The 26,855-nt window shown below is 41.4% G+C and overlaps 3 protein-coding genes across 6 annotated transcripts; 2 read left to right on the forward strand and 1 right to left on the reverse strand.

Annotated features, from left to right (window-relative positions):
- Positions 1-2,176: 2,176 nt before the first annotated feature.
- Positions 2,177-5,507, reverse strand: MRPL32 (mitochondrial ribosomal protein L32). The gene is made up of 3 exons (XM_063116040.1): positions 5,351-5,507; positions 3,788-3,969; positions 2,177-2,812 (listed from the first exon to the last, which is right to left on the reverse strand). Exons 1-3 carry the CDS (start codon positions 5,445-5,447, stop codon positions 2,558-2,560), a joined length of 534 nt encoding a protein of 177 aa, XP_062972110.1. The 5' UTR covers positions 5,448-5,507; the 3' UTR covers positions 2,177-2,557.
- A 327-nt stretch (positions 5,508-5,834) lies between these two features.
- On the forward strand, positions 5,835-14,925 carry PSMA2 (proteasome 20S subunit alpha 2). The gene is made up of 8 exons (XM_063129430.1): positions 5,835-5,943; positions 7,885-7,961; positions 9,177-9,309; positions 10,964-11,086; positions 12,013-12,094; positions 12,902-12,975; positions 14,396-14,453; positions 14,541-14,925. The coding sequence occupies exons 1-8, from the start codon at positions 5,903-5,905 to the stop codon at positions 14,655-14,657; spliced, it is 705 nt and encodes a 234-aa protein (XP_062985500.1). The 5' UTR covers positions 5,835-5,902; the 3' UTR covers positions 14,658-14,925.
- Positions 14,926-20,764: 5,839 nt separating this feature from the next.
- On the forward strand, positions 20,765-24,999 carry C1H7orf25 (chromosome 1 C7orf25 homolog). 4 transcript variants are annotated; one of them, XM_063115998.1, is made up of 2 exons: positions 20,765-20,856; positions 23,231-24,999. In XM_063115998.1, exon 2 carries the CDS (start codon positions 23,247-23,249, stop codon positions 24,489-24,491), a length of 1,245 nt encoding a protein of 414 aa, XP_062972068.1. In that variant the 5' UTR covers positions 20,765-20,856; positions 23,231-23,246; the 3' UTR covers positions 24,492-24,999. The 4 variants fall into 4 exon arrangements, with proteins under 4 accessions (XP_062972068.1, XP_062972076.1, XP_062972085.1 ...); XM_063116006.1 differs by lacking the exon at positions 20,765-20,856 and adding an exon at positions 21,345-21,354; XM_063116015.1 differs by lacking the exon at positions 20,765-20,856 and adding an exon at positions 21,368-21,387.
- Positions 25,000-26,855: the final 1,856 nt, after the last annotated feature.

Genomic DNA, 26,855 nt, shown 5'->3' on the forward strand with positions numbered 1-26,855 from the left:
ACTTTAGGCTCTGCGGTTAGTGAAACTGTGGTTCTCTGGGATTAGCACTAACCACAAGCTGTGCTGCCACACACAACACTTTAAGCCATGATTAGCACTTTAAGCTGCTAACCCTGCTGTGGATGGTCTGACTGTGGTTAGTGAGCAAAATGCATCACTAAAATGCAAAATGCTTAGCCAAAAGCCTTAACCATCAGGGTTTAAGGTGTCTTCTGAAGAGGCCCAGTGTTGTGTGTGAAGCATGGCTTGTGGTTAGTGCTAACCCGAGAACCATTTTCACTAACCACTGAGCCTGAAGTGTTGTCTGAACAGGCCTGTACTGTTCACACATATCCCTGACAGCTGTTATTTCTTGACATCACTGTTGCTCTGATACTCTGATTAACTGACCAGCATTCCTTGTTAAGGACATCCATGTCATATTGTCTATGGCTTCATATTCAAATATTCCATGTGATTCTGTGCTCTTCTGTGCCAAGACTCTGGAATAAAGGTCTCAACTTCTGGTAATCTGTTTTCTTTTTACAAGTTTCTAGTCATTATGGTTGTAGAAAAGAATTTAAAATCAGAATGCACCAGAAAGGGTGGGGTGGCAAAGGCTTCCTTGGATCTTCCATTATCCCCCCCCACCCCACATCTGGTTTTGCCTCATGATGATTCACATCATTCCCTCTTTGAAGTACTCCCATATCCAGTTCTAGCTAAATAATTCCAAATTCTGCAAAATATTGACCAATGCAATCATAATACATTAGGTAAACCGAACACATTTATTTAAAGCACAGATTTATTTGTCTTTTTTCAGGGCATTGTTTTTTTCCTCAGGCAAGGAGTACACACAGACCTAACTTTGTTCTTTGGAAAGGCGCATAATAACATTAAAAAGTATGCAACTATGAAAGCATACAATTTCACTTTGCTAAGGCAAACAACTTTTACTTACAATACAAGCAGGCACTCAGCCTTCACAACATCAGGAAAAAAATATAGGTCCTCATGGGAGGTGGTAATTGATGAGCTCAATATGATTTTCCAAGAATGCATGAAAAAATTTTCAGCTCAAGACCACAACCCAATTAATACATAGTATTTCAGTCACAATGTCACTTAATCAATGAGATTAAACTTGTGCTTGTATATGGTAAATCAATGAGATGAACTTAGTTTACATTTAAGTACTTCAGCATACCCAAGAACTGGCTCACTCTTCATAGAATCATAGAATAGCAGAGTTGGAAGGGGCCTACAAGGCCATCAAGTCCAACCCCCTGCTCAATGCAGGACTCCACCCTAAACCATCCCTGACAGATGGTTGTCCAGCTGCCTCTTGAAGGCCTCTAGTGTGGGAGAGCCCACAACCTCCCTAGGTAGCTGATTCCACCGTCGCACTGCTCTAACAGTCAGGAAGTTTTTCCTGATGTCCAGCCGGAATTTGGCTTCCTTTAACTTGAGCCCGTTATTCCGTTTCCTGCACTCTGGGAGGATCGAGAAGAGATCCTAGCCCTCCTCTTAATGTGGCTGCCTTTGTTATGAAAGGATCTCAAAGAGCCTCTGGAGTAAATGAGCATAGGGTTGATGGTGGATCAGTGCCTCCCAACTAGGAGAGGCTGTGTGTGGAGTTTTGTCCTGATCTTGCAAACCCTGAAGGGGTTGATGGTGAATCAAGTGCCTCCTGACTGGGGGAGGCTGTACATGGAAGTTTTGTCCCAATCCTGCAAACTTCCAGCACTTAAGAGGTGGAACAGCAACACTGCTCAGGCAGGATGACTGCAGCAGAACAAGTTAAATTGCACACAGTAGTTTATTATACTGCTCATGTGGCAGGGGAGCATGGGCTATTTTAAAAATAAGCTACTGTGAGTAGCTTATTAACCCATCATGGGCTATCGTGACATCCAACTGTGGCCAGTGAATTAATACTGCAAATGCAATTAGCTATTTTACAGGCTTGTAAATAGAATCCGGTATTAAGGGACTGTCATATTCAGGTGCAGTCACTAGCAATGAAACAAACATCTCTCAGCTATGGGACTATCATAAAGCTAGAGCCCAATGTCAACTCAGTTCATAGAGTCTTCCAGTCTGCTTGACTTCATACATTCCCATATACCACCATCTCAATATTCCTCAAAACTCAAAATTGCATATAATTTCAAGTAAGACCAACACACAGTGCTCATTATAAATCTGAATGTGTTTTATTTGAACTGCAATTGCATTTTAAATTCATGCTTTAGGTTAAAAAAACCTAAAATACGCAGTGTAACATGACACCAAGACGTATGAAGTAAGGATTCACTCCTGCAAAATGCCAGCCAACTTTAATACTGTGGTATGATCAACTAAATTCACAGTAGCTAAGTTAGCTATCCAGGTATATTCCAAATGTACAATTAGTTTCTGATTGAATGTTAAAGATCTAAGGAAAGAATAAAATACAAGGTGTAACAATGACACTGTATGGTAATGGTCCATTTTTTAATTATCCTTTTTAGGATTGTGTATTATCACAAACTTCTTTGTATTTTGTAACTGGAGATTTCACTGTGCCAAAAGGTCAGTCCAGTGTGAACCAAGATGGACGTTTCCTGTTTCTTTCTATGATCCGCTTGCCTTCATCTTTATCTCTGGGTTTCTCTCCGTCATACAGTACAATCGTCTCCACAGTGGGAGCCTTATGTGGTCCGCCTTCCTGAGCCCATATTTGCTTCCTTATGGCAAAAGTTTCCTGTTTAACCTTTTCATAACAATAGCCACAAAGAATATGCTTCTGTTTCAAGTTGCCACACTGAGGACAGACATCTATGTTTTTCTAAAAGGCAAAAAAGAACACAATCTTACAATGCATGATAAAAGGGAGGTTTCACAAAGCGTAAGAAATATGTAAGACTATAACTATTAGCATCTCATTACTATTTTGATACAATACATGGTTTTCCAGCAAGATGGAATACTTTTCATGTCAGGTAACACAAAGTTTTTCATTTTCAAAGATGTACAGCACCAACATTTTATAATTAAGATTTGGCACAGGAGTCTGAGAAAGATTTCATATATTTTCATGCACAACTCAGTGCCTTGCCAAAATTCACAACATGCGAGACTCAAATTTTATTGATTTATATACCTATCAGAAACCTACTTAGCTTGCTATAGAGCACATATTCTGAATTATCAGAGTATCACATGTGCAGTGCTGAGCATTCTTATTTTGGTTCACATATGCAACACACCAAACCTTTGCTCAGTAACAAGCTTATAATACCCTGGCTACACTTGTGAAACATAATGTATTGTGGGTTATACTTATGCGCTTGTATAGGCAACCTAAAATACTTATTCCAAGTCAGTGGATTGGATGCAGATTTAGTCAAACTTAGAGTAGACTCACTGAAATGAATAGATTCTACACCCGAGTGTAGATCTTCATTCAACCCAATAAGTTTTTGTGTTGGGACTGTAAAATTTACTTATATCCTTAATTAACTGATGAAGTGTTTTGTGCAACTTTAATGTTTATGTTCCTACATGTCAAGACTTTGGTCTAATAAAAGTACTTCCCTTAAATATTTTTTTTGCTCAAAGTTAGCAGGTGGCAATGCATTCAAGATTAATGATAACTGTAGCTTACTTTAGAATCAACAGAACTACTATTCAAGAAATTTGCATGGTACTTATTACAGTAATCGAACAATACTAGTAGTATTTAAGAAACTACAAACATCTTGGAAACATTGTAAAGAAGGAAATTTACAATAAGAAACCCAACATAATTCTGGCAAATTACCTTTAACTTTATAAGGTTCCTAGGATTTCGTCGCCTGCAACGATTCACTTCAATAGTCCGCCTTGACTTTGGAGCTGCCATCCAAAATATGCTGTCGAAAATGCTTGGAGTCTCATCACTTTCAGTTTTTTCTTCCACAGGTTCAAGCAAAGAAGCTGGAGCCTGCACAGCCAAAGCAGGAGCTTAAAGATGACAACAAAAAGTTGCATTACAAATTGCAATACTTACAGAATAGTCTTGTTCAATGCAAGTTTTCTGTTCATTTATTAGGATGGGGAGTGCAAACAAGTAACATCTAGGACTAGCCATATGTTGCTCAGCCCTATACATGCTTCCTCCTCTCGTGCAAGTACTTGAGTCATTGCTGACTCCTAGAGGGACTCCTGCTTTCACCGACGTTTTCTTGGCAGACATTGTAGCGGGGTGGTTTGCCATTGCCTTCCCCAGTCGCGGTTACCTTTCCCCCAGCTAGCTGAGTACTCATTTTACCCACCTCGGAAGGATGGAAGGCTGAGTCGACCTGAGCCAGCTGCCTGAGAACCACCTTCTGCTGGGATCAAACTCAGGCCGTGGGGAGAGTTTCGGCTGCAATAACTGCCGCTTACCACTCTGCGCCACATGAGGCTTACTGAGAAATAAATCCCACTATGTTAAATGGGGATTATTTCTAAGGCTGCAAACACTTACAAGACCCATTGAACACAAAAGGACTTATTTCAGAGTAAACATGCATAGGATTGCACCCTAGGATATGCTCCCACCAACCAAGTATTTTCCGGGAGAAGGAATTAAATATCCCACCTTTGTTCCTCCTTCAAAACTTTCTATTGCTTCTGCGTTTTGCAGTTTTGCAAATCAAGGCAATGAACTAGGTGATAGTTTTGGCCTTTAAAGCCCTAAACGGCTTGGGACCACATACACTGCCAAAGCGCTAAGTTCAGCATCAGAGGCCCTATTCCCTGGCCCACCACCAAGAGCCATTAGAGCTTTTCCCCTAACTCCATCCCCAAGGAGATAGATATGGCCTCATCATTGCTGGGGTGTTTTTTTTGTTTTTGTTTTTTGGAACCTGAAAACATTTATTTCAGTCTGCACTTGTTCTTGACAATCATTAGCTGTTGCTACTGCTCTGTGCACATGTGTGCGTGTGTTGAATTATAATTCGCATGTTCTTGTTTTTATAATATTTTAAGCCATCTTATGAGAGCAATGCATCTGGTGAAAGGTGAAAATATTCAAATAAAAAACAAATAAATAGGTCAGAAATTTAGAGGCCTATTTTAAAATTCCCCTCTGGAGATCGGTTAAAATGCTCCATTTTAACCAATTCTGTGTTTCTCCTTCGTCAGAGTAACTCCTGCTCTCTCCCTGCACCCTGCGGCACATAGCCTTTTGCGCTAGCAAAGAACAGCAGCATCCGGCCTTCTATGTCAGCGATGAGGCTGGGGTGCTTACTCGAGAGGAGATCGAGCGCGGCACCACTTGAGCGGACTCCGCCCAGCTCTTGAGGACTAGTTTGTTGCACTCGAGGCAGGCGCACGGCGAATATGCAAAGACACCTACCCCAAGGAGGACTGTGGCCACCGAGCTGCGCCCAGCAGCTTCGGAGAAAGCCACGGAGCTTCGGCAAGGGGGACGGGAACACCAGCAACACCGCCATGGGGGTCTGGCCGTTCGCTTTCCGGGCCCACTTCCAGCCCCTCTGCAGACAGAACCTGAGAGCACAGGGAACACCAGGAAGCCACGTGACTTCCGGCCCTTCTCCGTTAAACTACTTCTTTGCGGAAGCGCTGAACTACAAACCCCAGCAGCCCCGCTGAGCTACCAGTCTCTTTCATTTTTGAGCTCAATACGCCCCCACGACACTACAAGCAATGCGCAGTAGAGGGGAGGGGTGCCACCATAGAGGTGCCGTGGGATAGAGCGACACTCCAGAGATTCTTTGCGGCTTTCAAGGTTCACCGGAAGTTCGGTCTTTAGGCCATTTTCAGCTTTCCTCACCCTCTACGTGCCGTAAATGTTGCGCTCGCGCCAAGTTTCGAGCGTGCGCAGCCTCAGAAGGCAGAGCCGGTGGTGAGGAGGAGCGAGGGAGGTTGTTAGATCTCACGGATCAAAATGGCGGAACGCGGATACAGCTTCTCCCTCACCACATTCAGGTAAGAAATGCTTTTTTAGGGAGAAGCCTGTGAGGCGGCCTCGCCGGCTGAACGAGCCCAAGAGGCCCGGACCACGCAGAGTCATTGCTGAGGGGGGACTTGTAGGCTGGCCAGGGCTTTGTCGCGTTAGACAAGGGAAGGTCGAGGTTTTGTGGAGTCACTGTTGCGGCTTGTCCTACACGCTCCGCTTTGCTGAAGTGATCTGCCGAGGGAAGTGGCTCGGAAATCCCTGTAAAAGCCCGAACTGCCTCACACGTGAACCCATGAGATATGAGAATTGGGTTCGGTATTCGAGTGTTGTAGACACTGTCGCCTTGAGTGGCCTTGGTCAAGTCACTAACCCAAGACAGGCCTCCCCTCGCATCCCTATATTGTTCGCATTGCCTCTTGTTCACAGCCTTTACAGACCGAACTTTTAGGGCCAGAGCTCTCACAACAGTAACTAGAAAACTTCTTCAGGGTAGCATTCAGCCATATATTTTATTCTTGTGAATTATCCCTCCTGAGAAACAAAATTCCACTTGGAAAACGATAAATTGCACACAGATAATGACAATGCAATTACAGTGCAGTCCTATCCGTGCTGTGGGTAACTGCTTAGGATTGTGCTCTTAAGCAGTATGCTCTTTGTTGTGATAGCGCCACATTAGTGAGTGACTTTAACTTTCATTTTTAATCATTAAAGTTTTGTGACTTTGTAACTTGTCATTATGTTGTGGTCGCAGTAAGGATGTTTTCTTCACTGGTTTGTTACGCTGGTTTTTGGATTTGTTGTAATGGATAAACAATTGCTTATTATTCCACTGACATAGTGAATGATTGGATTGTCCATAATATGTTTTGTGAACCGCCCAGAGAGCTTTGGCTATTGCGCGGTATAAAAATGTAATAAAAAAATAAAGAAAAATGTCAGGTTAATATGACATATTTGAAATACTAATAAGAGTGTTTGATGAATAGCCTTGTCCTATGTTTTATTCAGAAGTGCCAGTTGATTACCCCCCTCCCCAGTAAGTGAAGTTAGATTGCAATATATACAGGAGAACTAGGGGAAATCAAAATTGAAAGTACTGAGTCATTCTCTACTTGAAAAGATCACATTAGTTAAAACGCTCAAAACAAGTTTGAAAACTGATTGCATGATATGCACAGCAGCCACTCACTTTTAATTCCATGTAATTTTGGTTGTGTTCACTAGTTTCTTGGTTCTCTGGATCCTAGTCTTTAATATTAGGTACTAATAGGGCAGTGTTTAACAGCAAGTCATGTAGAGCTATTTAACTGTTCTCTGGTTTTGTAGACTGACAGACATGCAGATTTGCACTGACTTTTCACTTACGTTGAGGATTTTATGAACAATTCTTTTATTCCGATCCTGAGGGGTGTGCCTTCGAAAATAAATCACATTAAATTCAGTTGGTTTACAGGTTATTCCAAATTGGTTTCATTCGGATTGCAGCTTTACAGTACTATCCTATGCATGCTTACTTGGAAAGAAGCTGCACTGTGTTTAGTGGGGCTAATTCTGTAGTAAGTATATTTAACGATTAAAAACACCCCATTATGAACAAATGTTCCTATAGAAATAAAAAATGAAAGTGAAACCATTTCAGCATTTTTCTTGGAGGTTTTTACTTTGGGATTACCAGGAGACTGTTGCCTGGCTGCATATAAATTCATGACTGGATGAAATATCCAGTGCAATCCTAAACATGTTTACTCTAAAGTAAATTCCACTGAATTCACTAAAGTGCATAGGATTGCTGCTATAGACAGTTATTTTGAGGAGAGTGCACTTTGACTACCTTCTTGTATGTATTGTTAGTTTCTAAAATATCCTCTTTTTGAAACAAGGCCAAATGAGTAAAAATTGTTACGCTTTTTCAGACTTGAAAATATTTTCTCACCAAGTTAGGTCACGAATAAACTGCTTTCTTTCAGCCCTTCTGGAAAGCTTGTTCAGATTGAATATGCTTTGGCAGCTGTTGCAGCAGGAGCCCCGTCAGTTGGAATTAAAGGTATAAAAATGCTTACATTATCAATAAATCAACAAAAATGTAGCTTGTATGCCCACATGTACCTACTTTGACAATTTGTGGCTTAAAAGAGTGAACTCCTAAAACTGTCTGGTTCCCTAGGAGCAATTCCTACTTGGAAAAGGAGATTTGGCATGTGGCTATTAAGTCTGCTATAATGTGATGGCTGGAAAAATGATTTGAAAGTACCATTGCTCAGGCTGTAACTATATTTGACATGGCTTCATTTAATCTGGGTTGTTTTAAATCTCTACATTGTCTGCGTGATATTGGGGATTTAATACGTTATCGACTTCATCAATATTTTATCTGTTTTTATGTTATTTTTATATTATTTAGTTTGTACTTTATTACACGTTTTGTATGTTATTGCTGTTAGCTGTCTTTAGCACCATTTGATGGAAAGGTGGGATACAAATTTAGGAAATGAACAAAATGGATATGTGGGGGATGAACCCTTCCCAGGTTCCCCCTTCCCCTGCTTGTAAAGTGGTTGGTGGGGATTGTGGTTCTGGAAACATTTCAAGTCTCCCCTTTTGCCCATCTTAAGTTGTGCTTTAAGTCATACTTCCATCACTCCTGTATTGTAGGCATTCAGCAGTGGGAAATCTTAACGTATGGGTTTGCCACTGTCATGTCTAGTTTGGCTCTAAAGCTAGGCAGATCTCAGCCTAGCTAGTTTGGCGATTGAAGTTTCCCTGGGAACCACATGTATGCCACTTGCAGACCTAAGGCTTAGAGAAAGATACAGAGCTTCTCACATGCAAGGCCTGTCCTGTTTATGAGAGGTAAAGTCTTGCATTGCTCAAGCATTTCATGTGTGGAATTATGTCTCTCAGATAGAAAGAGAAATCGCTGTACATTTAGGGTCCTAAATCACATTTTGTGTCTCTAAGAAATTAGTAATCTATAAAATAAAGTGAGTTTTTTTTTAGTTTAACTGAAGATTTCTTTTTCCCTCTAAGACAGTACTAGTAGCAATGCTATGGTAACACATAAGTACACCTATGGGAGAACATGAAGTAGATTCCATTTGTATCAATATAAAATAGTTTATGGGATTTATATGGTATGATCAGTAAGTACAAGTAAATAATTCTTGCTATTGGCTTTAAGCAGGGGAGATTTGAAGGATTGCAAGGAAAAGAGGAAGAAGGTCTAGCTATACTGAGTAAAGTATTTGTTTTCTTTATGTAGCTGCAAATGGTGTGGTACTGGCAACGGAGAAAAAGCAGAAGTCCATTCTGTATGATGAACGGAGTGTACACAAAGTGGAATCCATTACCAAACACATAGGCTTGGTATACAGCGGCATGGGCCCTGATTACAGGTATCTGGGGAGTGGGGGGAATAATACTATGGTATACAATCTTTTCAGCCCTGAGAGCTGCATGTGATACTTGGTTGGGGCCATACCCACCCACACCTACAAAGGCATGCACACACAACACATATATATACACACACACATTTCCTGGTGATCCCAATAGAGATTGTTCTTTCCTTGCTGCCAGCAGTGGTGAGGAATGAACGATCTGAATGAAAATGTTTGAGGGCGGAAGTGGAGAGCATGGGCAGATGGGGTGTTGGAGAGGAATTTGGTGGTGAGATTAGGGCAACCATGGGGGACCACAGTAAAGGCCTTGGTGGGAGGGGCTGCAAGTTGTTTACACCTCTGATACACTGTTATTATTGGCCTTTGCTCTTGTTCTGCTGTGGGCAATGTCAGGCCCGTGATGCCATTTCAACACTTGGACTAGTGTAGTCGACCAAGAGCTACACGTCTTAGCCACTAGAAAACGTGGACGTCTGCAAGGGAAAGCTTACTTTCGTAGATTTCTGTGCGAAAGCTTTTTGCAGACGTCCACACTTAACGTGTGTGCAGCCTTGGGGGGCAGGACCAGCAGCATGGTCCTGCAGCACCGTTCTACCCTTCATTTCCCTTTACATTACAAGCATGAGTGGGGCTCTTGTCTCCCAAGATTCTGTGGCCATCTGTGGCTTCTTTCTTAGCATGCCACAAGGTGGAATTGAAGACATAAAAGATCCTCAGTCAGTGACAGTTGGGGTATTCTGAAATGCTTGCTCTACACTTACCACGGTTGAGAGTTTTTTCTAGTCCCTTACCTTGGTATTAGGGCTCATTGCCATCTAGCTGGGCTCATAATATCAATTCATGGGCTGATGTCTTTTTTTGAATCATGCCTGGAGGCTTGTGGCATACCACTTCCCAGGATACTATGGGGCTTAGAGTACTTGCTCACCAGTTATTGGATATCTTCAGTTCATGCCCATGAAAAGGCCAAGTACAAGGCAGGCTGGAAGACAGTGTGAGATACAGAGCACTTTAGCACTACATTTGCAGCGTTTTGTTCTCTACATATAGGATTCAGATTTCCCAGAGGTATTTGACTGTCTTCTTTGGAAATGAGCTGCTGAACTTGATGTGTCCTCATTCTGTTCCAGCAGAATGAATACGTTGCTTGCATTGCATGTAAAATACATGGTTTTGCCAGTGGGTGCTATTAAGCTTCACCAGTCTGCAGGTCAAAAAACACATCTGAAAATGTGTTTGGGATGGCTTTTGAGTGTGGGTGCCAATGTGGTGGTGTAGTGGCTAAAGTGTTGGAATGGGAGTCATTAGATCTGGGTTCTAGTCCCCGGTCAGCCATGGAAAACCATTGGGTGACTTTGGGCCAGTCACAGACTCTCAGCCCAACCTACCTCACAGGGTTGCTGTTGTGAGGATAAAATGGAGAGGAGAAGGATTATGTATGCTGCCTTGGGTTCCCTTGAAGGAAAAAAGGCAGGTTATAAATGCAACAATAAATAAATAAATAAATTTTGAGTTGATATATCCCACAACAATGTCTTAACTTTCTTTAATTGGTATTTGTTAATTCTTCAGTTTAATCATTCCAAGTTGCTTTGGATCTTAAGTTCTAATGGATATTATAACTTCATCACATCTTCTTTTTTTGCAGAGTACTTGTTCACAGAGCGCGTAAACTGGCCCAGCAGTACTACTTGGTTTATCATGAGCCTATTCCAACCGCTCAGCTAGTACAGAGGATTGCTTCTGTGATGCAAGAATACACACAATCTGGGTATGTTGTTTTTCCTAAATCCTACCAGTTTCAGATTCACTTTTGCTTGACTTACTAAGGGCTGTACACAGATTGTACTCTTATGTAGTTCTCAAGCACTGTGTCTTGGTTGAGATTTTTGTCTCCGGACTACTGAGCTGGTGGGGCAAATAGCAAAATAGTTCTGGACGTACAAGCAGGCAGGACTGTAATCTCGTCTCTGTGCCTTAACCAGGCTCATTGACTCTCCTGCTCCTGTTGTTCTTCTGCACATTTTTAAAAGTCTTGTTCATTTAATCTAGGATAGTATTGAGTCTGTGGCTTCAACAGCAGTGCCACAAGCTCTTGCTGACTGAGCAACATTTACCTTAAGTAGGCCACCTATGACCTAAGTAGCTATTAATGCAAAGGCAAATGAAGACCAGGAAATAAAGAGATTTTTGTACCTCTGAAGGCCAGCTTCTCTAACTGTCCGTAACAAATGCCTTTTCAGTGCTATTAAGTGAAATGTGGGCTAAGATTTTATTTGTAATCAGTAGTACTTAGCACATTTTGCCAATCTTTTGAATGGTAAAGGTAGAATTGCCAGCTTTTCCCTGCTCCTGCACTTTTAACAGCTGCTTGATTTGTTGAAATCAAGCAACTGTACCCTTTTTTCATCACCTTATCTCCATGCCAGCAGAAATGTCACCTGTTTAATTTCTGCATGTCAGGCTGCTGTTGAAGGCATAGGAGAGAACCAGCAAACTAGTTGACAGCTTTAAAAGATTGAGAACCAAAGTGCACAAGCCATTGTGTAATTCTCAGATTATAAAGAGGAAGGTAACATGCTTGTGACAAAGTGGGTTTATCAATCATTGTGTCAGCGGCATCCTTAATGGTGTTCTTAAGGGCTTCCCAGATAACTTCTGATGTCAATAACTCTTTTCAAATCTTTTCCCTGATAGAGGTGTACGTCCATTTGGAGTATCATTGCTAATATGTGGATGGAATGAGGGACGGCCGTATTTGTTCCAGTCTGATCCATCTGTAAGTATTAAAATTGAGGTTTCTTCATAAAATTAAACAGAAAGCTAACATTGTAACTTCAATACCTCTAAGTATTCCCTTATTTTCTCTCTGTGAATTAGTTGTTTTTAATTAGTACAGCTGTGTGGATGGGTTATCAAGTCCAGAATAGAATAAGGTTCAATGCTGTTAGTACATCTTGGCTGATCAGTTTTAAAATCATAAAGGAGACCTGCTAGATCAGACCAAGGAGGACATGAGGTAAATGTCTATTCTCAAGAGTCTTAGGAAGAAGTATTTCCCAGCCAGTTGAATATGGACTTTCCCTTCTCTCCTTGAATATCTGATCTGCATAAAATCTGTTTTTTAAATATATATTTTTTGTGGTATGGTGTGGGGAGGGAAAAAAACTATGGCCTCATGGTTCTTTCCATACAAAAGAATATATGTCCTTTAAGAACAGAAGAAATGTTAATATATAGGCATTGATAAATGTGCACTAGCGTGTTTCCTTTTCCGTTTCAGCAAGTCTCACACCAAATTCTTAAACTGTTTTTAAAGTTTAAACAGCATTTAGGAGTTCAGCAGTTGGCGATGTTAAAAAAGAACATCTGGTATAAATAGATCATGCAGTTATACTTCAGGATTGAGGCAATAGTGCCCAAGTTTTTAAAATTATTTTTCCAGTTCCTACAGCACTGAAATAGTGAAGAAATAAAATATCTCCAAGTAGATAGATAGTGTTACATCAGTTTATTTTGCTGTGAATAAAATACAGTTTTAGAATATGTTCTCATAATTAGTTCTGTGTATTTTTCACTTCTCCAGGGGGCTTACTTTGCATGGAAAGCAACTGCAATGGGGAAAAACTATGTAAATGGAAAGACATTCCTTGAAAAGAGGTAATAATACTCTTTTATCCCTCTGTGATTGATTTGCAGTATGTAAAAGTTCTCAAGATAATAGAAATTTCTGTAAAGTCTTTTTTTAAAGTAGTTTCCTATTTTGAGCATGCCACTTTTCTTGTTCTTGGTTGGGATGGGTTACAGTTTAGAAACAACTAACAATGCTAGAAACACATCTGAATATTGAGCTTGTGTGGGCATGGTTATCCCATAGAACAAGACATATAAAGTGCAGTGTGAACTGGAGTGATGTTGAAAGTGAGTTTCCAAAATGCATGAGATTCTTTGTCTTCAAACAAATGGGACCACATTGCTCCCCTAGCACAGTTATCTTCAAATTGTGAAGTGTAGAACTTAGCCTTGGGTGTCCCCTGTTTCATTCCATCTCCCCCTGAGCCAACCCCAAGTTCTTTTAAGGGAGATCTAGGTTCAACCACATTTTTGGAACTCCCCTTTTACTGCAAAAGAGAGCTCTAAAATGAGCTGGACTTTAGATCACCTTTAAAACCATTTGGGGGGAACTTGCGGAGGAATGGAATGGAAGACCCCCCAAGGGTAAATCCCACACTTCAATGGCTACTAGCCCTGATGCTATATGCTACTCAGGGGTTGTGATCTGTGCAGGTAGGGGGACTTGGCGCCAGACAAGTTGGGTTCTGCAGCCAAGTTCCCTGGGAAATGCGCTGGAGCTGGCTGGAGGACCAAGGGGAAAGGAGGGGGAGAACAACCCACGGCAAGCACGATTGTCTGTCGGGTTCACGGTGGGTTGTTCCAACAACAACCCCAAACTGCATAGCTTATTTTGCAGGATGGGCTGTCATGTCATGTGAACTCACCTTTTGTGAGGCTCATGTAAGTTGGGAAAGGGAATGCAATTTCTACACTTAAATAAACAGCTGGTTTAGATACAAATTAATGACATTACCTAGTGGTCAAGGTAATGCCATCTGACACCTCTCAGAACAAAGGTGTCTTTACAAAGCTGTGTATATTTATTGTTTTATATTGTATAATTTCATGTGTACTCTGCCCTGAGATCCTAGTGATATAGGCCGGGATACAAATGTTTTAAATAAATAAATATGGCGGCCGATACTCATGTCTGCTATACAACTCCCTTCTGGAACTTAGGAATGTATAGAAGCCATATGTTATCTAGTAAATGTGAATTTCTCTAAATATAGTGGTTGATATTGAGAGACTTTTGGTGGCATGCAAACATATTTTAAGCATTTCTAAGAGTTTGTGTGTAACCAGTGGATCACAAAATGCTTTTGAGACTCCTTATGTTTCAAAAGGAGTTTGCCATGTAACATAGGGAGTTCCTTGAGAAACAGAACACATGCACATATATAATTAGTTTTGAAATTCTGTGGATTTTGGTTGTTAGAAAGAAAAGTTGTTATTCTTTTTGCAGGTACAACGAAGATTTAGAGCTTGAAGATGCAATTCATACTGCTATCTTGACGCTAAAGGTGAGAAATATTCTCAGTGAGTTTGTTAAAACTTTAGTATCTAGATGCATTTTATTTATTTAAAGAAATTGCTTTTTCCCTCTCTAGGAAAGTTTTGAAGGGCAAATGACAGAAGATAACATAGAGGTTGGCATCTGTAATGAAGCAGGATTTCGAAGACTTACTCCAACTGAAGTTAAGGATTACCTGGCTGCAATTGCCTAATGTGGGTTAAGGAAAACTGCCAGGATATATACAAAGATCTCTTTTTTTCTTTTTTTTTAAACAGGCCATTTAAATATTTGGCTTCTGCACTCTCCTTTCTACTTTGTTTATCCGATCGATTTTTTAAAAGAAATATTATGGATTCAAATGCTATTGTCCTAATATTGAGATGTGGAATTATTGTTCTTAAAACATTAAACACTGTACACGATATAATAGGAGTTTACACAATCTGAAAAAAAATAAACATTCAAAAATGGTGATGTCATTTCTGGGTAAAACTTTAAAAGACTTTTAACTTTACTTCTAGTTTTTCAGATTTTGTTAAAAAAAACAACGTGAATTTTAAATCCTTTGGCCCTAACCTCTTAGGGCACAATCCTATGCCTATTTAGATTGAAAAAAAAGTACAATTCTCAAGGCTGGAGGGATGCTGGGGGTTCCTAGGATTGCATCCTTGAAGTCCATTTAGAAGCTTTCTAAATGTATAGCTAAGGGTGATTGAGAACTTACAGTGTTATACATGGGAACAGTTATACTGGTGTGAGGTGCTGTAGCTCAGAGCAGATACTGAAGGCCTTCTGTTAAAATAACTGTTAGCCGTCAGAACAGTGATCCTACTCTACATGGGGAGTCTTGAATTTCATTATAATGTATGTTTAGTTCCTTAACCTTGCCAAATCATCCCTATACTGCAGAAGCATGGTTGTATAACTAGGTTAAAACTAGGAAATCTAAATGAGCATACAGAAAACCTCTGAAGTTTTGGACAATACTGTGTGTGTGTGTGTGTGTAGCCACTTTTCTGCACTAAAATAAGCTAGATGGCAATGCTGTGTGCCAAGAATTCATATACTGTGACTTAATCACAATTCCTCGCATCTCTTCTGCAACCTGTTTCATTGCTTTTGCTGGTGGGGAATGGCCTGGATTCAAATAAGTGGGCAGCAAAAAAAAGTAGCTTTGTGGCTGTTCCTCCTCTCCCACCTGCTTCAAGACATAACTAAGTTACACTCCTTTGTTTTGATGGCATGCTCCTGATATTCTTTCCCCCACCTAGCCAGGTCCTAATATCAGAAATGGTCCAAGCTAGGAGAAGAACAGCTAGAGCAGTGGGAAGGGATAGAAAGCAAGTGGACAGTTCAAAACTCTGTTTTCATGCCTTATTAGGAGTTTAACGAGGTCCTGCACAAATGGTATAAATAAGGAAGTTAATTTTATTTGACATTCATATATTTGAACTGATTTTCTTAAGCTCAAAGTGGTTTTCTTCATAAAACGGTATTTACCATTTTAAAAACAATAGTTCAGATGCAAACTTCATTTTTTTAAAAGTCCACAGCTTACCAATGAAAGCTACTTTCAATGGGCATTATTCACCTGCATATGCAATAGATGAGAGTTGTGGACTGTCATCAGAAAGATAAATTCTCACCTCAGTTGGGTGTGTATTCCAGAGCAGTGGAGCAATTGCAGTAAAAGACCTGCTCTTCTTCCTGGGTGACAGAACACAAAACACCTGGTGATGGTAGCAGCTGTAGGGTAGTCTAAAATCAATTTTATGGCATATTATAACAATTGAAGGTACTGTTTTGCTATTGTAGTGTGATTACTCCATTACCTTACTGCTTATATTGGCTGCTAGCTTAGTAGTGAGTGCAGCCTATCCTGTTCATTATTTACTAAGAAAAAGTATGTTCTCAATTCAATTTGACTTGCTTTCAAGTACACCTGCATAAGAATCACAACTGTGCTACCTGATCTTAATTCATTTGCATAGGATTAAGCTCTTGAGTTCAGCGAGGTTTGATTTCACATATGTGTGCATATTAGTGCAGCCTGATCCCAGGCAGAAGTTGGAACCCATTTATTTCAATGGAACATAGGTATCCCTAACAGCAAAATATTTCACTACATATTCCACATCAATAGGAAAATAATCATGTCTGGAAAGGCCCTAGGGTTTTAAAGAGGTTTTACTCTTAAAGGTAACCTAAAAATAATTTCAAATAAATAAAATAATTCAATAAACAGCTTTTTTTGTACATATTACTATGAATGTCCTTTTGTTTCAACACTTCTTAGAAACACCCATCTTGTAGGCACTAACAATATGACAGTTTAATTTATATGTTCCTGGTGGGTGTTTGGTTCACTGTTCCAGTGTATAGACAAGGTCTTGGATGTGTAATTTTGGTGGTTGACTGATGTCTTTAATAGAAACACCTCCACCCCTTCCCAGCCATTCCTACAGGTAAAGCTTATCATTTGTTAAAATAGCTAGAGGAATCTCTGTGTACCACATAGGTGGAGCATGAATACATGTACAAGGAAAATGAAGAGCAACTCCTTGAATACTTTAGTGTTCCCAAAGTGATGGGATTTTGCAGAAACAAAAGGACTCTGGGGGAAAAGAATCCCTAAATCTACCAAAACCCATCAATCCCACAGTGGTCTGATACATTATTTCAGTTGTGGGACCATGGATGGAGGTCTATGCTCTTATCAAGCAGCATGTACACATTATTTAGGACCATATACCAAAGACAAAGCTTGCAACCATTCATGCTTCATTCGAGTTTTTTAAATTTTTTTTTAAGTTCAGTCATTTAGGGTGCAATCTTACGGTCTCTTAAGAGGGCATCCCAGGGGCCATGGGGTTGTGTGGACCTTATTGGGTGAGAGGGATGTCTGCAATCACAGTGAAGTGTTCTTTCTGCTTTAGGTCTCAAAGCTAACATCCAGTCGATGCTTTGGCAGTAGGGAGAAAAAGGATGTGTGCCAGGGCAGTTTGAGGGAGGCCCTGGATCTACAAGATCCAAAAACTCTTTGTTCCCCCAAGATGCCCCCCCAAATGGGAAATAAACAAATTACACTAGCCCTGGCACTCTCTCACCTCTTGTGCCAGTTGGTGCAAGCCTGCCAGGGCTCTGATGTGGCAGTTTGCTCCCAATTTGACTTCTTGGATTGCTCTGTTCATTTTATGTACTATTTTTATATAGGCTTCCTAATAGTCTTAAATTCCCTGAGTGGCTAAGAAAAATATTAAAAACATTAAAGGACCTGGTCCTTTATCTAGAGCGGAGGGGTGTAATCCCTTCCAGAACAGACTGAACACCATTCTCCTGTGTGGAGAAATCCCCTGCCCAACAGTACTTCTATTGATCTGGATTGAACTGGATGTATGAATATAGCATTATCAATGTGAATGGTGCTTTACAGAAACAAAATAAGATTGTTGCCCAAGGAGCTAATCATAAAATTTATTACAGGAAGTGCAACAGAGGCAAGGAAGAGGAGGCTAAGGAGAAGAATTTCTGTTCATTTATGCACATTTAGGCTTAGTTACAATAGCAGGGATGGGGAATATACCCTTCTAAGCCATTGCAACCCACATCATCTTTGACTCTTAACCATACTGATAGACGCTTCTGGAAGTTGGTATACAGCAACATTATTAATTAATTAATATATATCCTGCCTTTTGCCCAGTGCCGGGCCTCAAGGTGACATTTGGAGTTCCATAGGTCTCCCACCCCTTAAGTAGGGGTGAATAAGCTCAGGTGTCAAACTTTAATATCTCCCTCAAAACTTTCTGTGCACAATCTATTGTTAAAGTGATGTATGCTTGTCTTGCAATAGTAAATAAACTGCTGTACCTTGACCAACATATCCTGAGCTGGAGTTCACACTCAGTGATGAAACTCACTGGGTGATTTGGGAGCAGTTGCCATCCTTTACCCTGACCAACTCTTTTAAGATTGCTGTGATAAATTTTGGTTACGATGTGTAGCATGGAACTAGTGCACGGTCATCAAGTGTTGGGAAAACAAGTAATGCACATGCGTTTATGAACTGGCCCTTTTGTTAACTATGCTAAAAGAAGAAAAAGCCCTCAGTGTGCTTCTCAGCTTGCATTGTATAAATGGAGTATTTGATCCATAGGGGGGAAATGATGGAAAGAAGAAGGGCAACATCACATTTCTGCAGTATCTTTTCCTTGCCTTGGAAACCTTGCCCACATGGTAGCGCTGCAGCACAGTTGGAAAAAGGATAAAACTCAGCTACAGGAAAATGAGGAAGTGTAGATTTGTCTGGCCAATCGGGATGGATTTAGAGTGTACAGGGCTACAGTCATAATGGTTTTTAGTAGCAATTCTGGATCCTGATAGCAGTCTAGCAATCGCTGGCTGGGGGGTATGTCTTCCCGGACCACCACATAGCAGCTGGATAGGGGGGCTTCTTCACCCCAAAACCCCACAGACACACACAGAGCCCACATCAAATCCCCCCTCCAAATCCAGCCAGCAAGATAGGTAAAGAGCCCTTCCAACCTCTTCTATGATTCTATGTAAGAATAAATCAAGTAAAACAGATGGTGTTTCTTTTAAAGTTCTCTTTTGTGACTGTGCTATGGCTTCTGCCCAATAATGTACAATAGAAGCTAGACAAAAGTCTCTCACACACACACACACACACACAAAAACCACCAGATAGGGCTGTTGTGCTTTTAAAATACCTTGTGACAAGCAGAAATCCAGCATACATAGGTGCAATGATGAGAGAGGTTGCTCTCTGGATTTCTGCTATCTACGGTAGATTTGAATGCAGGACTAGCGTCAGCACACAACATCCCTGCACAGCAGCCAGAACCCACTGCTAACACTGCTCCTGGGGGTCTGGGAGCTGCCATTTTAAGTTCCCACAATGCCCTGGAATGACGCTACACTGAGGAAAATTTAAATGGTAGATTCTGGACTCAGCTGAGTGGCATTGCCACCATTTTGTCTGGAGGAGGCCCACTGGCATAGGAGGGCCCCCAACAGGCTTTGTTCTGGGCCTCTTCAAATATGGAGCTGGCCCTATTTTAATGGCACAAGGATATAGGATTCTTAAAGCATGTCCCCAATCTGAAAACAGAAAACAAAACAGAATTTTAAAAACGGGCCAAGGGCTTCTGTACTCTGTGTGACAGTAAGAAAATTGCTATTTACAATCCTCCTTACCATGAAGATAGAGCAGTGACAAAGGTTGCATTGGTTGAATTTCTGTCTGCTAGGCAGCCTTCTGAAGGCACAAGAGGTTACTCTACAACAAGGGTGGGCAACTTGTGGCCCTCTGTATATTTTGGCCTACAACTCCCATCTGCCCTAGCCAGCATAACCAATAATGAGGGCTGATGAGAGTTGTAGGCCAAAAATCGGGGTGGGGGCACAAGTTGTCCACCCCTGCTCTAGAGTATAAAACCTTGTTCAACTGAAGATAGGTGTGACCACATCCTGTTTAAAGCAATGAGACATAAGTTAATCTAAGTTGTAGTCAAGTCATCTGGAGGCACCAGAAGGATGCTCTATTCTGAACCTTTTCTGATTGGCTGAGCAGGTGCTGATGTCATGGAATGTTCAAGAGGTTGTGAGCAGCGGCATGGATGGATCCCAGAGACAAGGTGGCTGGAGACACAGGTTAAAAGGAGTGGACGGGGAGACACTCCTTTTGGGACAAAGTATTCAGTGAGGTGTCAAGGAAATTGCATCAATTTCAAGTAAGCAGCCAACCAGTAGTGTGCTTGTGTAGGCTTCTAGTACCGCTTTCAATTCTGTTAGTTGGATTGTGTAGCATTTCTTCTCCTGAAAGGAAGCAGGGCAGACTCTGAATTTCCGAAGTTTTTAATAAGCAAAACAAACCTATACAGTGAAAGGCAGCTTTTAACAACATCAGTGCCTTGACTGCTCCTTTCCCACAGTCGCCAAGCATCCAAATTCCATGTATTCATTTATTTCTAACCCAGCGTTTTATCCCAAGTGAGCGAAATAATATTTTTGAAGAGTGCAATCCTATGCATGTGTAGACAGAACAAAGTCCTACAACTCCAGCATACCTCAGCCAGCCATGTTGTAGGACTCTCTCCGCCCCTCTCCCCCGTCTAAACATGCACAAGATTGAGCTCTACGTAGAAGACTTGATTTTTTTCGAAGTACTGCAACAAAATGAAGATTCTCACTCTGCTTCCCTTCCGCTGCCCCGCACATGGAGAATTCTAATCGGAACCGGAAACATTGTTATTTTTTTAAATTATTTTTTAAAAACCTCTCTCTTTCCAAGAACGAGCCTGTCATGTCTTCCTCTCTATGGTCTAAAGGGGGAAGTAGCTAAAATTGCCATCGGGAGTTAGTGTGATGTAGAAGCGGCCGGCTTGATTGTAAGTATTGGTCAGACTTGCAGTCATGAGGAATAGGTGTGAGTGAGCGTTAAAACCCCAAGTTATGGAGCTTTTACTTTGTGCTGGGGGGAGGGACAAGCTCTCATATTTGTGACCATAAGTGAGTGTGCTTGCGTGTGTCTGGTTTAGCAGCTGTGAGAAAACCAGGCTTTTTTTGTTTGTTTAGTGAAAACATATTATGAAAAGGGGAGGGGGGGGAAGAACCCAAGTTCTGAACACGCTCCAGGAAAACGTGTCATTTTCCTGGTGATTTTAATTAAAGCCACCGGGGAGTGGCTGGATTTTGTTTTGTTTTGAGACGAGTAATGTAAGCCAAGCGAAATGCGGAGCGCATATATGCTCTGATGGAGAGATCGCTGTGTTTGCCGGACCAGCAGTCCTTGCGCTGGCAATTGCATCAGATGAAACGACGGAATAAGCTCCGTTTAGTTCTCCCATGCCAGGGTCCGCATCCACGCATCGTGGCTGGTTTACGCCGTGACTTAACCAAACATTGTGAAAGAGTTTGAGGTGGGTTCTCCCCCACCCCCGCCCCTTGAAATTCTTAAAATATAACCCGAAGGGCTCTTCACAATCCATCGGAGCCTTAGCTGGGGCAAAAGGATATTCCCGGCTATTATTGCCATGGGTTAAAATGGTGGAGTAGACTTGGCGCCCGTGATGACTCTTGAATGCATAGATGCTGCGTTCTGCATCTCTAGCAAGCTCGGAACTGGGGCTGAGGACACTGCTGGGAAAGTTCTTTTGTCCTGGTGCTTTCAGTGGACTTCGTTTGCCAAAACGCCGGATGAAAACGCCCCTTGGCGTTCCACTTCGCCTCGCTTTCCCAAACTTAACTTCCTCTGATCCGCTTCATGTACTGCCTTCCCCCGCTCCTGGCAGCAGTCGCTCCTGCCTCCCTCAACCTCCCTGGACTACAACTCCCAGCATCCCCCATATCTGGCCCGCCTGGAGTCCCAACCTGGCCTTCCAGAGTTCCCCGGATAGCCACGCCCCCTTCCCTGGCCACACCCCTTTCTCTTTCTACAGGTTGTGTGGTGGTCCCCAGACTTTGCTGCAGGGTTTTTCCCCCATTCTAAAAGGTTGAAATGCTTCTGCTTAGGCTTAATTACTGGCAGTAAGAAGTAGAAGTTGAGGAGCCTAGCTTGGGAGAAAGTGGCTGAAATGCATAATTGGGTTTTGTTTTTTGGTTTTGCTGGGCTGGACAACTTCTTTTAGGATCAGAGGTTTTGGAGAGGGTCCAATAGAAAGTCAGATTTGGAGTCTGGGCCTCTAGTTGCCTCTTTCTAAATAAATGCTCCCAAGGCTGCCCTAGATAAAAACTGAATAGTATTTCCTTTGCTATTCTACTATGAGTCCAGCAGATGGCAGTGTTTTTCATAACTAAAAGCATTTCTATCCTAATTGCGGGACATTATCATGGCATTTGATGGGACACTAACTTTTTACAGTCCTACAACCTAGCTAAAATGTATTTATGCAGCATGAGAGCTACATAACCAATGCAAATTGTATTTGAGGTCTGATGTTGTGTATACATTATTTTTAAAAAACAACAACTCATTTTCAGAGCCCTCAGCTTTTTTGGTTTAAATCATTTTAAGGAAGGATAGCTAAATTCTCCTAAAATAATTCTTTGGAAAAGTCCCTAGACCACAGTTTTTTCTATGGCTATCTCTTAAGTGACTTCACCTCAAATCTTTTATATCCTTTGTCAGTCCTAGAAAGTATAGTCCTAGTTCTACAATGTCAGATTTGTAACTGTGCTTGTTGTTTTTAAATTGAATTGTTTTGTTTGTAAAGTGAATCAGGCTGTGAGCCTATGCATGTTTAGACAGAAAAAGTCCTACAACTCCTGACATTCTCTAGCCAGCCATGGGAGCCATGCTGTCTGGGAAATGCTGGGAATTGTAGGACTTTTTTTTTTGTCTAATCATGCATAGGATTGCGCCTTAAATATGTTTAGTTTATTTGGAGTACTGAGTTCTGCTTTTCAGCTTTATGACTTTTAAAGAACAGTTTTTGAAAAGGAATTATTATCTCAGTATTTTAACACTTAATTTTAACTTAAATTTAAATTTTACTGTTTTAACTCTGTATTTTAATCTTATATCAATTTTGCTGCGTGGTTTTATCCTGGTTACGCTTTTTATACTGTATTTTGTAATTGTGCTTTTAACCTGTTGGTTGTTTTATTGCGGTTTTAATTTTTGTGAACTGCCCAGAGAGCTTCGGCTATTGGGCAGTATAAAAATGTAATAAATAAATAAATTATTACCCCAATTTGAGAAGCGTTTTGATCAATGTCTTTACAGCTTGAAGTAACAGTACATTTTTTCTTTACCTTTCTCAGGAATAATGTTTCCATCATGTCTGCTCATTCCTTGCTGTGTGAGAGAATTACTATTGCTAAGGAGCTAATCAAGAGGGCAGAAGCCCTTTGCAGGTCCCGAAAAGGTGGCATAGAAGGGGGCTCAAAACTCTGCGGCAAGCTAAAGGCGGAGCTAAAATTCTTGCACAAGGTGGAAGCCGGTAAGGTAGGCATCAAAGAATCTCACCTGCAAAGTACAAACCTCACTCACCTGCAAGCCATCATCGAGTCGGCAGAGAAGTTGGAGGAGGTTGTTGGTGTCCTCCATGTCTTTACTTATGAGGACAGATTTGGTGAAAAGCAAAGCTTGGTGGTGGATGTAGTTGCAAATGCTGGTCACACCTGGGTGAAAGCGATTGGCCGAAAGGCCGAAGCCTTGCACAACATCTGGTTGGGCAGGGGCCAGTATGGAGACAAGAGCGTCATTGAACAGGCGGAGGATTTCCTGCAAGCAAGCAGCCAGCAGCCTGTGCAGTACTGTAATCCGCATATTATCTTTGCGTTCTACAATGGTGTGTCCTGCCCGATGGCAGAGAGGCTAAAAGAGATGGGCATATCTGTGCGGGGAGACATAGTTGCTGTGAACACATTGATGGAGTGTGCTAAAGAAGACGTCCATTTTGATTCTAGCGAATCTGATGACGGAGGTGAAGGCCTTCAGGTGACCAAAGTCGATCGAGACACCTTAATAGCGAGTGTTGCTTTTCCTACAGAAATCAGAGTAGACATGTGCAATAGGGTTAACTTGGATATTACTACTCTGATTACGTATGTTTCAGCCCTTAGCTATGGAGGCTGTTACTTCATCTTTAAGGAGAAAGTCTTATCTGAGCAGGCAGTGCAGGAGAGAGAAGAGAGTGTTCTCCCAATCCTGGAGGAATTCATGAAGAGCAAGGAACTGTTTGCATGTGAATCTGCAGTCAAAGACTTTCAAGTCATCTTAGAAACTTTAGGGGGGCCGGGGGAGAAAAGTCGAGCCGCGTTACTCATGGAGAGAGTCAACGTGGTGCCAGACCAGCCCTCCGCACGTGCCTTAAGATTAGTGCCTAGTTCCAAAATCAATAACCGTTCTCTGACCATCTTTGGGACAGGAGATGCTTTAAAGGCTATCACCATGACTGCAAACAGTGGCTTTGTTAGGGCTGCAGCTAACCAGGGAGTTAGATTTAGTGTGTTCATTCATCAGCCAAGGGCATTAACAGAAAGCAAAGAATCTTCTGCCACACCTTTACCAAAGCACTGAGTGGGGTCTTAACAGTGCATACAAGTATCCCAGATACTTGTTTATTATTCGTACTGTCTGTAGCAGAAGCACTTTCACAAACAAAATTTATAAGCACAATCCATCAAAAGGGCAGAAAGAAACCTGACTCAGAAGCATGAACCCTTTGTGGGCAGCCCTATATTTCTTAAAAAGTTTGGTTCTGCCTTGGGTTAAGCACTTTTAAGATACATAGACATCTCCCATTGAAACAAATGTACCCTTAATTTTCATGTAGGTGTAACAATTCTTAAATTTGTCTGGACTGTGCCCCAAAGTTCTGCTTGTGGTACAGGATCCTGTCTTTTCCAGAATCTGTCGTCAGATGAAAAATAAGAGAAAGAAGACAAGGAATAAGTTGTGAAATACACCATGAGCTAACCAAAGTTAACCACCTTTAAATCCCATTGATTTAAATGGGCAAGGGATAGGCACATTCTACAGTCTCCCACTGAAAATGATGGGTCTTCAAAAAAAAAACAAAAAACCAGCAGCTTGCTTTGGTTGGATTGTAAACTTTCTATTTTTGTGGAATCTTCCTGATTTTCAATTAGATGGCTCCACTGTAATTTACTTTACTGGGGATAATTATGATGTTGATATGATATAATATATCATTAAAATTGTACTGTTCAAACAGAACCTGTCTATGTAGTTTTAGTGCTTGGAGGCTGACTTTCAGACTTCGCTGCTGAAGTCCTTATGTGGCTTGGAGAATCGGGGGAGGAACTTCATATTTCTGTATGTGCCAGTGTCGGGGAAGATCGCCAGTGGTAAATTTACACTGGTTGACCTTTCTGTGGGTGTAACTGGGGCTTACATTGTAGATGCTACCTCCATTGCCAGTAAAGAGGTACCTCTGCTGCACCTTAACCCCCATTGGACAGCTGACTGAAGGAATTAAGATGGTTCTGAAAGCTCATAAATTATTGTATTTAGATAGATGCCTTGCGCCATTACTAGTGTTCTAGGTCAAATATTTAGTTTTCCATTCTGAAAAGGAAAACAATGTAGGTTGTTCCCCCCAAAAGATTTCCCCTAACAATCTCCCCCACTTGCACAACATATACATGAATTAAACAAATACGATGAAATGTGCTAGAAGTTGAAGAACTGCAGATGCATTGTGTGTTCCATTAGAACATATGAACATGAATACTTGTTCAGCATGATCACCAGGCCTATGTTGACTAGTTCGTTTGTTTTAAAAAATACTGAATACAGCATTTGTTTCCTTATCACAAAATGTGTAACCATCAAAATAATACTTATAAAGCATTTGTCCCCCCCCTTCTCCCACAAGGACTGAAAGTGTTGTGGACATTTTGCAGTTCTTTGCCTGATTGTTTAGCAAATTGTATGGGGAACTGATAAAAGAGTATGGGACTAAAGACAAAGCTGGAGTATAGAAAATGGGAGCTATGGTTATTGTGGTACCCTGCAGAGTGCTCAACGTTCACATCTTTTGACTGTTGGAAGTCTTTGCCTAGTGTCTTAGGCTGCAGTACTCTACACCTACCTAGGAGGGTGCTGTTGCACCATGTCCTGCTTGTGGGTCCTTGGTCAACAGCTGGCTGGCCACTGTGTGAACAGAGTGCTGGACTAGATGGACCCTTGGTCTGATCCAGCACGAATGTTCTTATGTTCTTAGGAGCAAGCTGCATAGAACACAGAGGAACTTACTTCCAAATAAATATGTAAAGAAGCACAGTATTAGAAAACTTCTGTAGAGCTTTCCCACATGTTAGCAAGCTGCTTTTGGCACCCATGAAGCCTAGAAACGTGGCGTGTGTGAGTGAGTGTAAGAGGGGGTTGTGGTTTTAAAATGAATATTGGAAACCATGTGTTGGTGCCCAAAATGGCTTCAGTCCTCCCTACAACATTCCTCTGGTACAGAAATCATTTGTTTGAGTTCATGCTAATTTTTAAGATTGGGCTGGCTGTGGTAGTTATAAAAAACATTTCATTTTCACAAATAGGAGAAAGGAGAAGACACTGAAAGATGCGTTTCGAGATGGTAGTTCTGCACAGATTTAGGCACCTGGAATTTTAAGCAGGCTAAATTTGTGCAGAATTGTAGGCCCAACTCCATGAAGAAAACTGGGTAGAATATGAGTGAGAATCTTCACCTTCCTGGGAGTCTTCAGTGGAACATGCTCACTACACTATGAAAATCCCCCACTTTCCTTCCCTGGTCACTCTGAAACATGTTCCCTGATTTATTCCAGGCATTATTCCCCACACAAAGAACATGCAAATGCAGCCAGCTTTTGACACTTCTTTTGTGCGGCCATCATCCACTCAAGTCGAGGGCTCTCAAGCCAAACCACTCCATGTTCCTCCTGT

This window comes from Elgaria multicarinata, chromosome 1, assembly GCF_023053635.1.
Source record: "Elgaria multicarinata webbii isolate HBS135686 ecotype San Diego chromosome 1, rElgMul1.1.pri, whole genome shotgun sequence".
NCBI lineage: Eukaryota > Metazoa > Chordata > Lepidosauria > Squamata > Anguidae > Elgaria > Elgaria multicarinata.

Coding starts and splice junctions, on each gene's coding strand:
- MRPL32 (XM_063116040.1), bottom strand. CDS start 5,447: ATGGCGGTGTTGCTGGTGTTCCCGTCCCCCTTGCCGAAGCTCCGTGGC. Junction 3,970..5,350: donor TGGCCACAGTCCTCCTTGGG/GTAGGTGTCTTT, acceptor GTCATCTTTAAG/CTCCTGCTTTGGCTGTGCAG. Junction 2,813..3,787: donor GGAACCTTATAAAGTTAAAG/GTAATTTGCCAG, acceptor TTTGCCTTTTAG/AAAAACATAGATGTCTGTCC.
- PSMA2 (XM_063129430.1), top strand. CDS start 5,903: ATGGCGGAACGCGGATACAGCTTCTCCCTCACCACATTCAG. Junction 9,310..10,963: donor GGCATGGGCCCTGATTACAG/GTATCTGGGGAG, acceptor CTTTTTTTGCAG/AGTACTTGTTCACAGAGCGC. Junction 11,087..12,012: donor CAAGAATACACACAATCTGG/GTATGTTGTTTT, acceptor TTTCCCTGATAG/AGGTGTACGTCCATTTGGAG.
- C1H7orf25 (XM_063115998.1), top strand. CDS start 23,247: ATGTCTGCTCATTCCTTGCTGTGTGAGAGAATTACTATTGCTAAGGAG.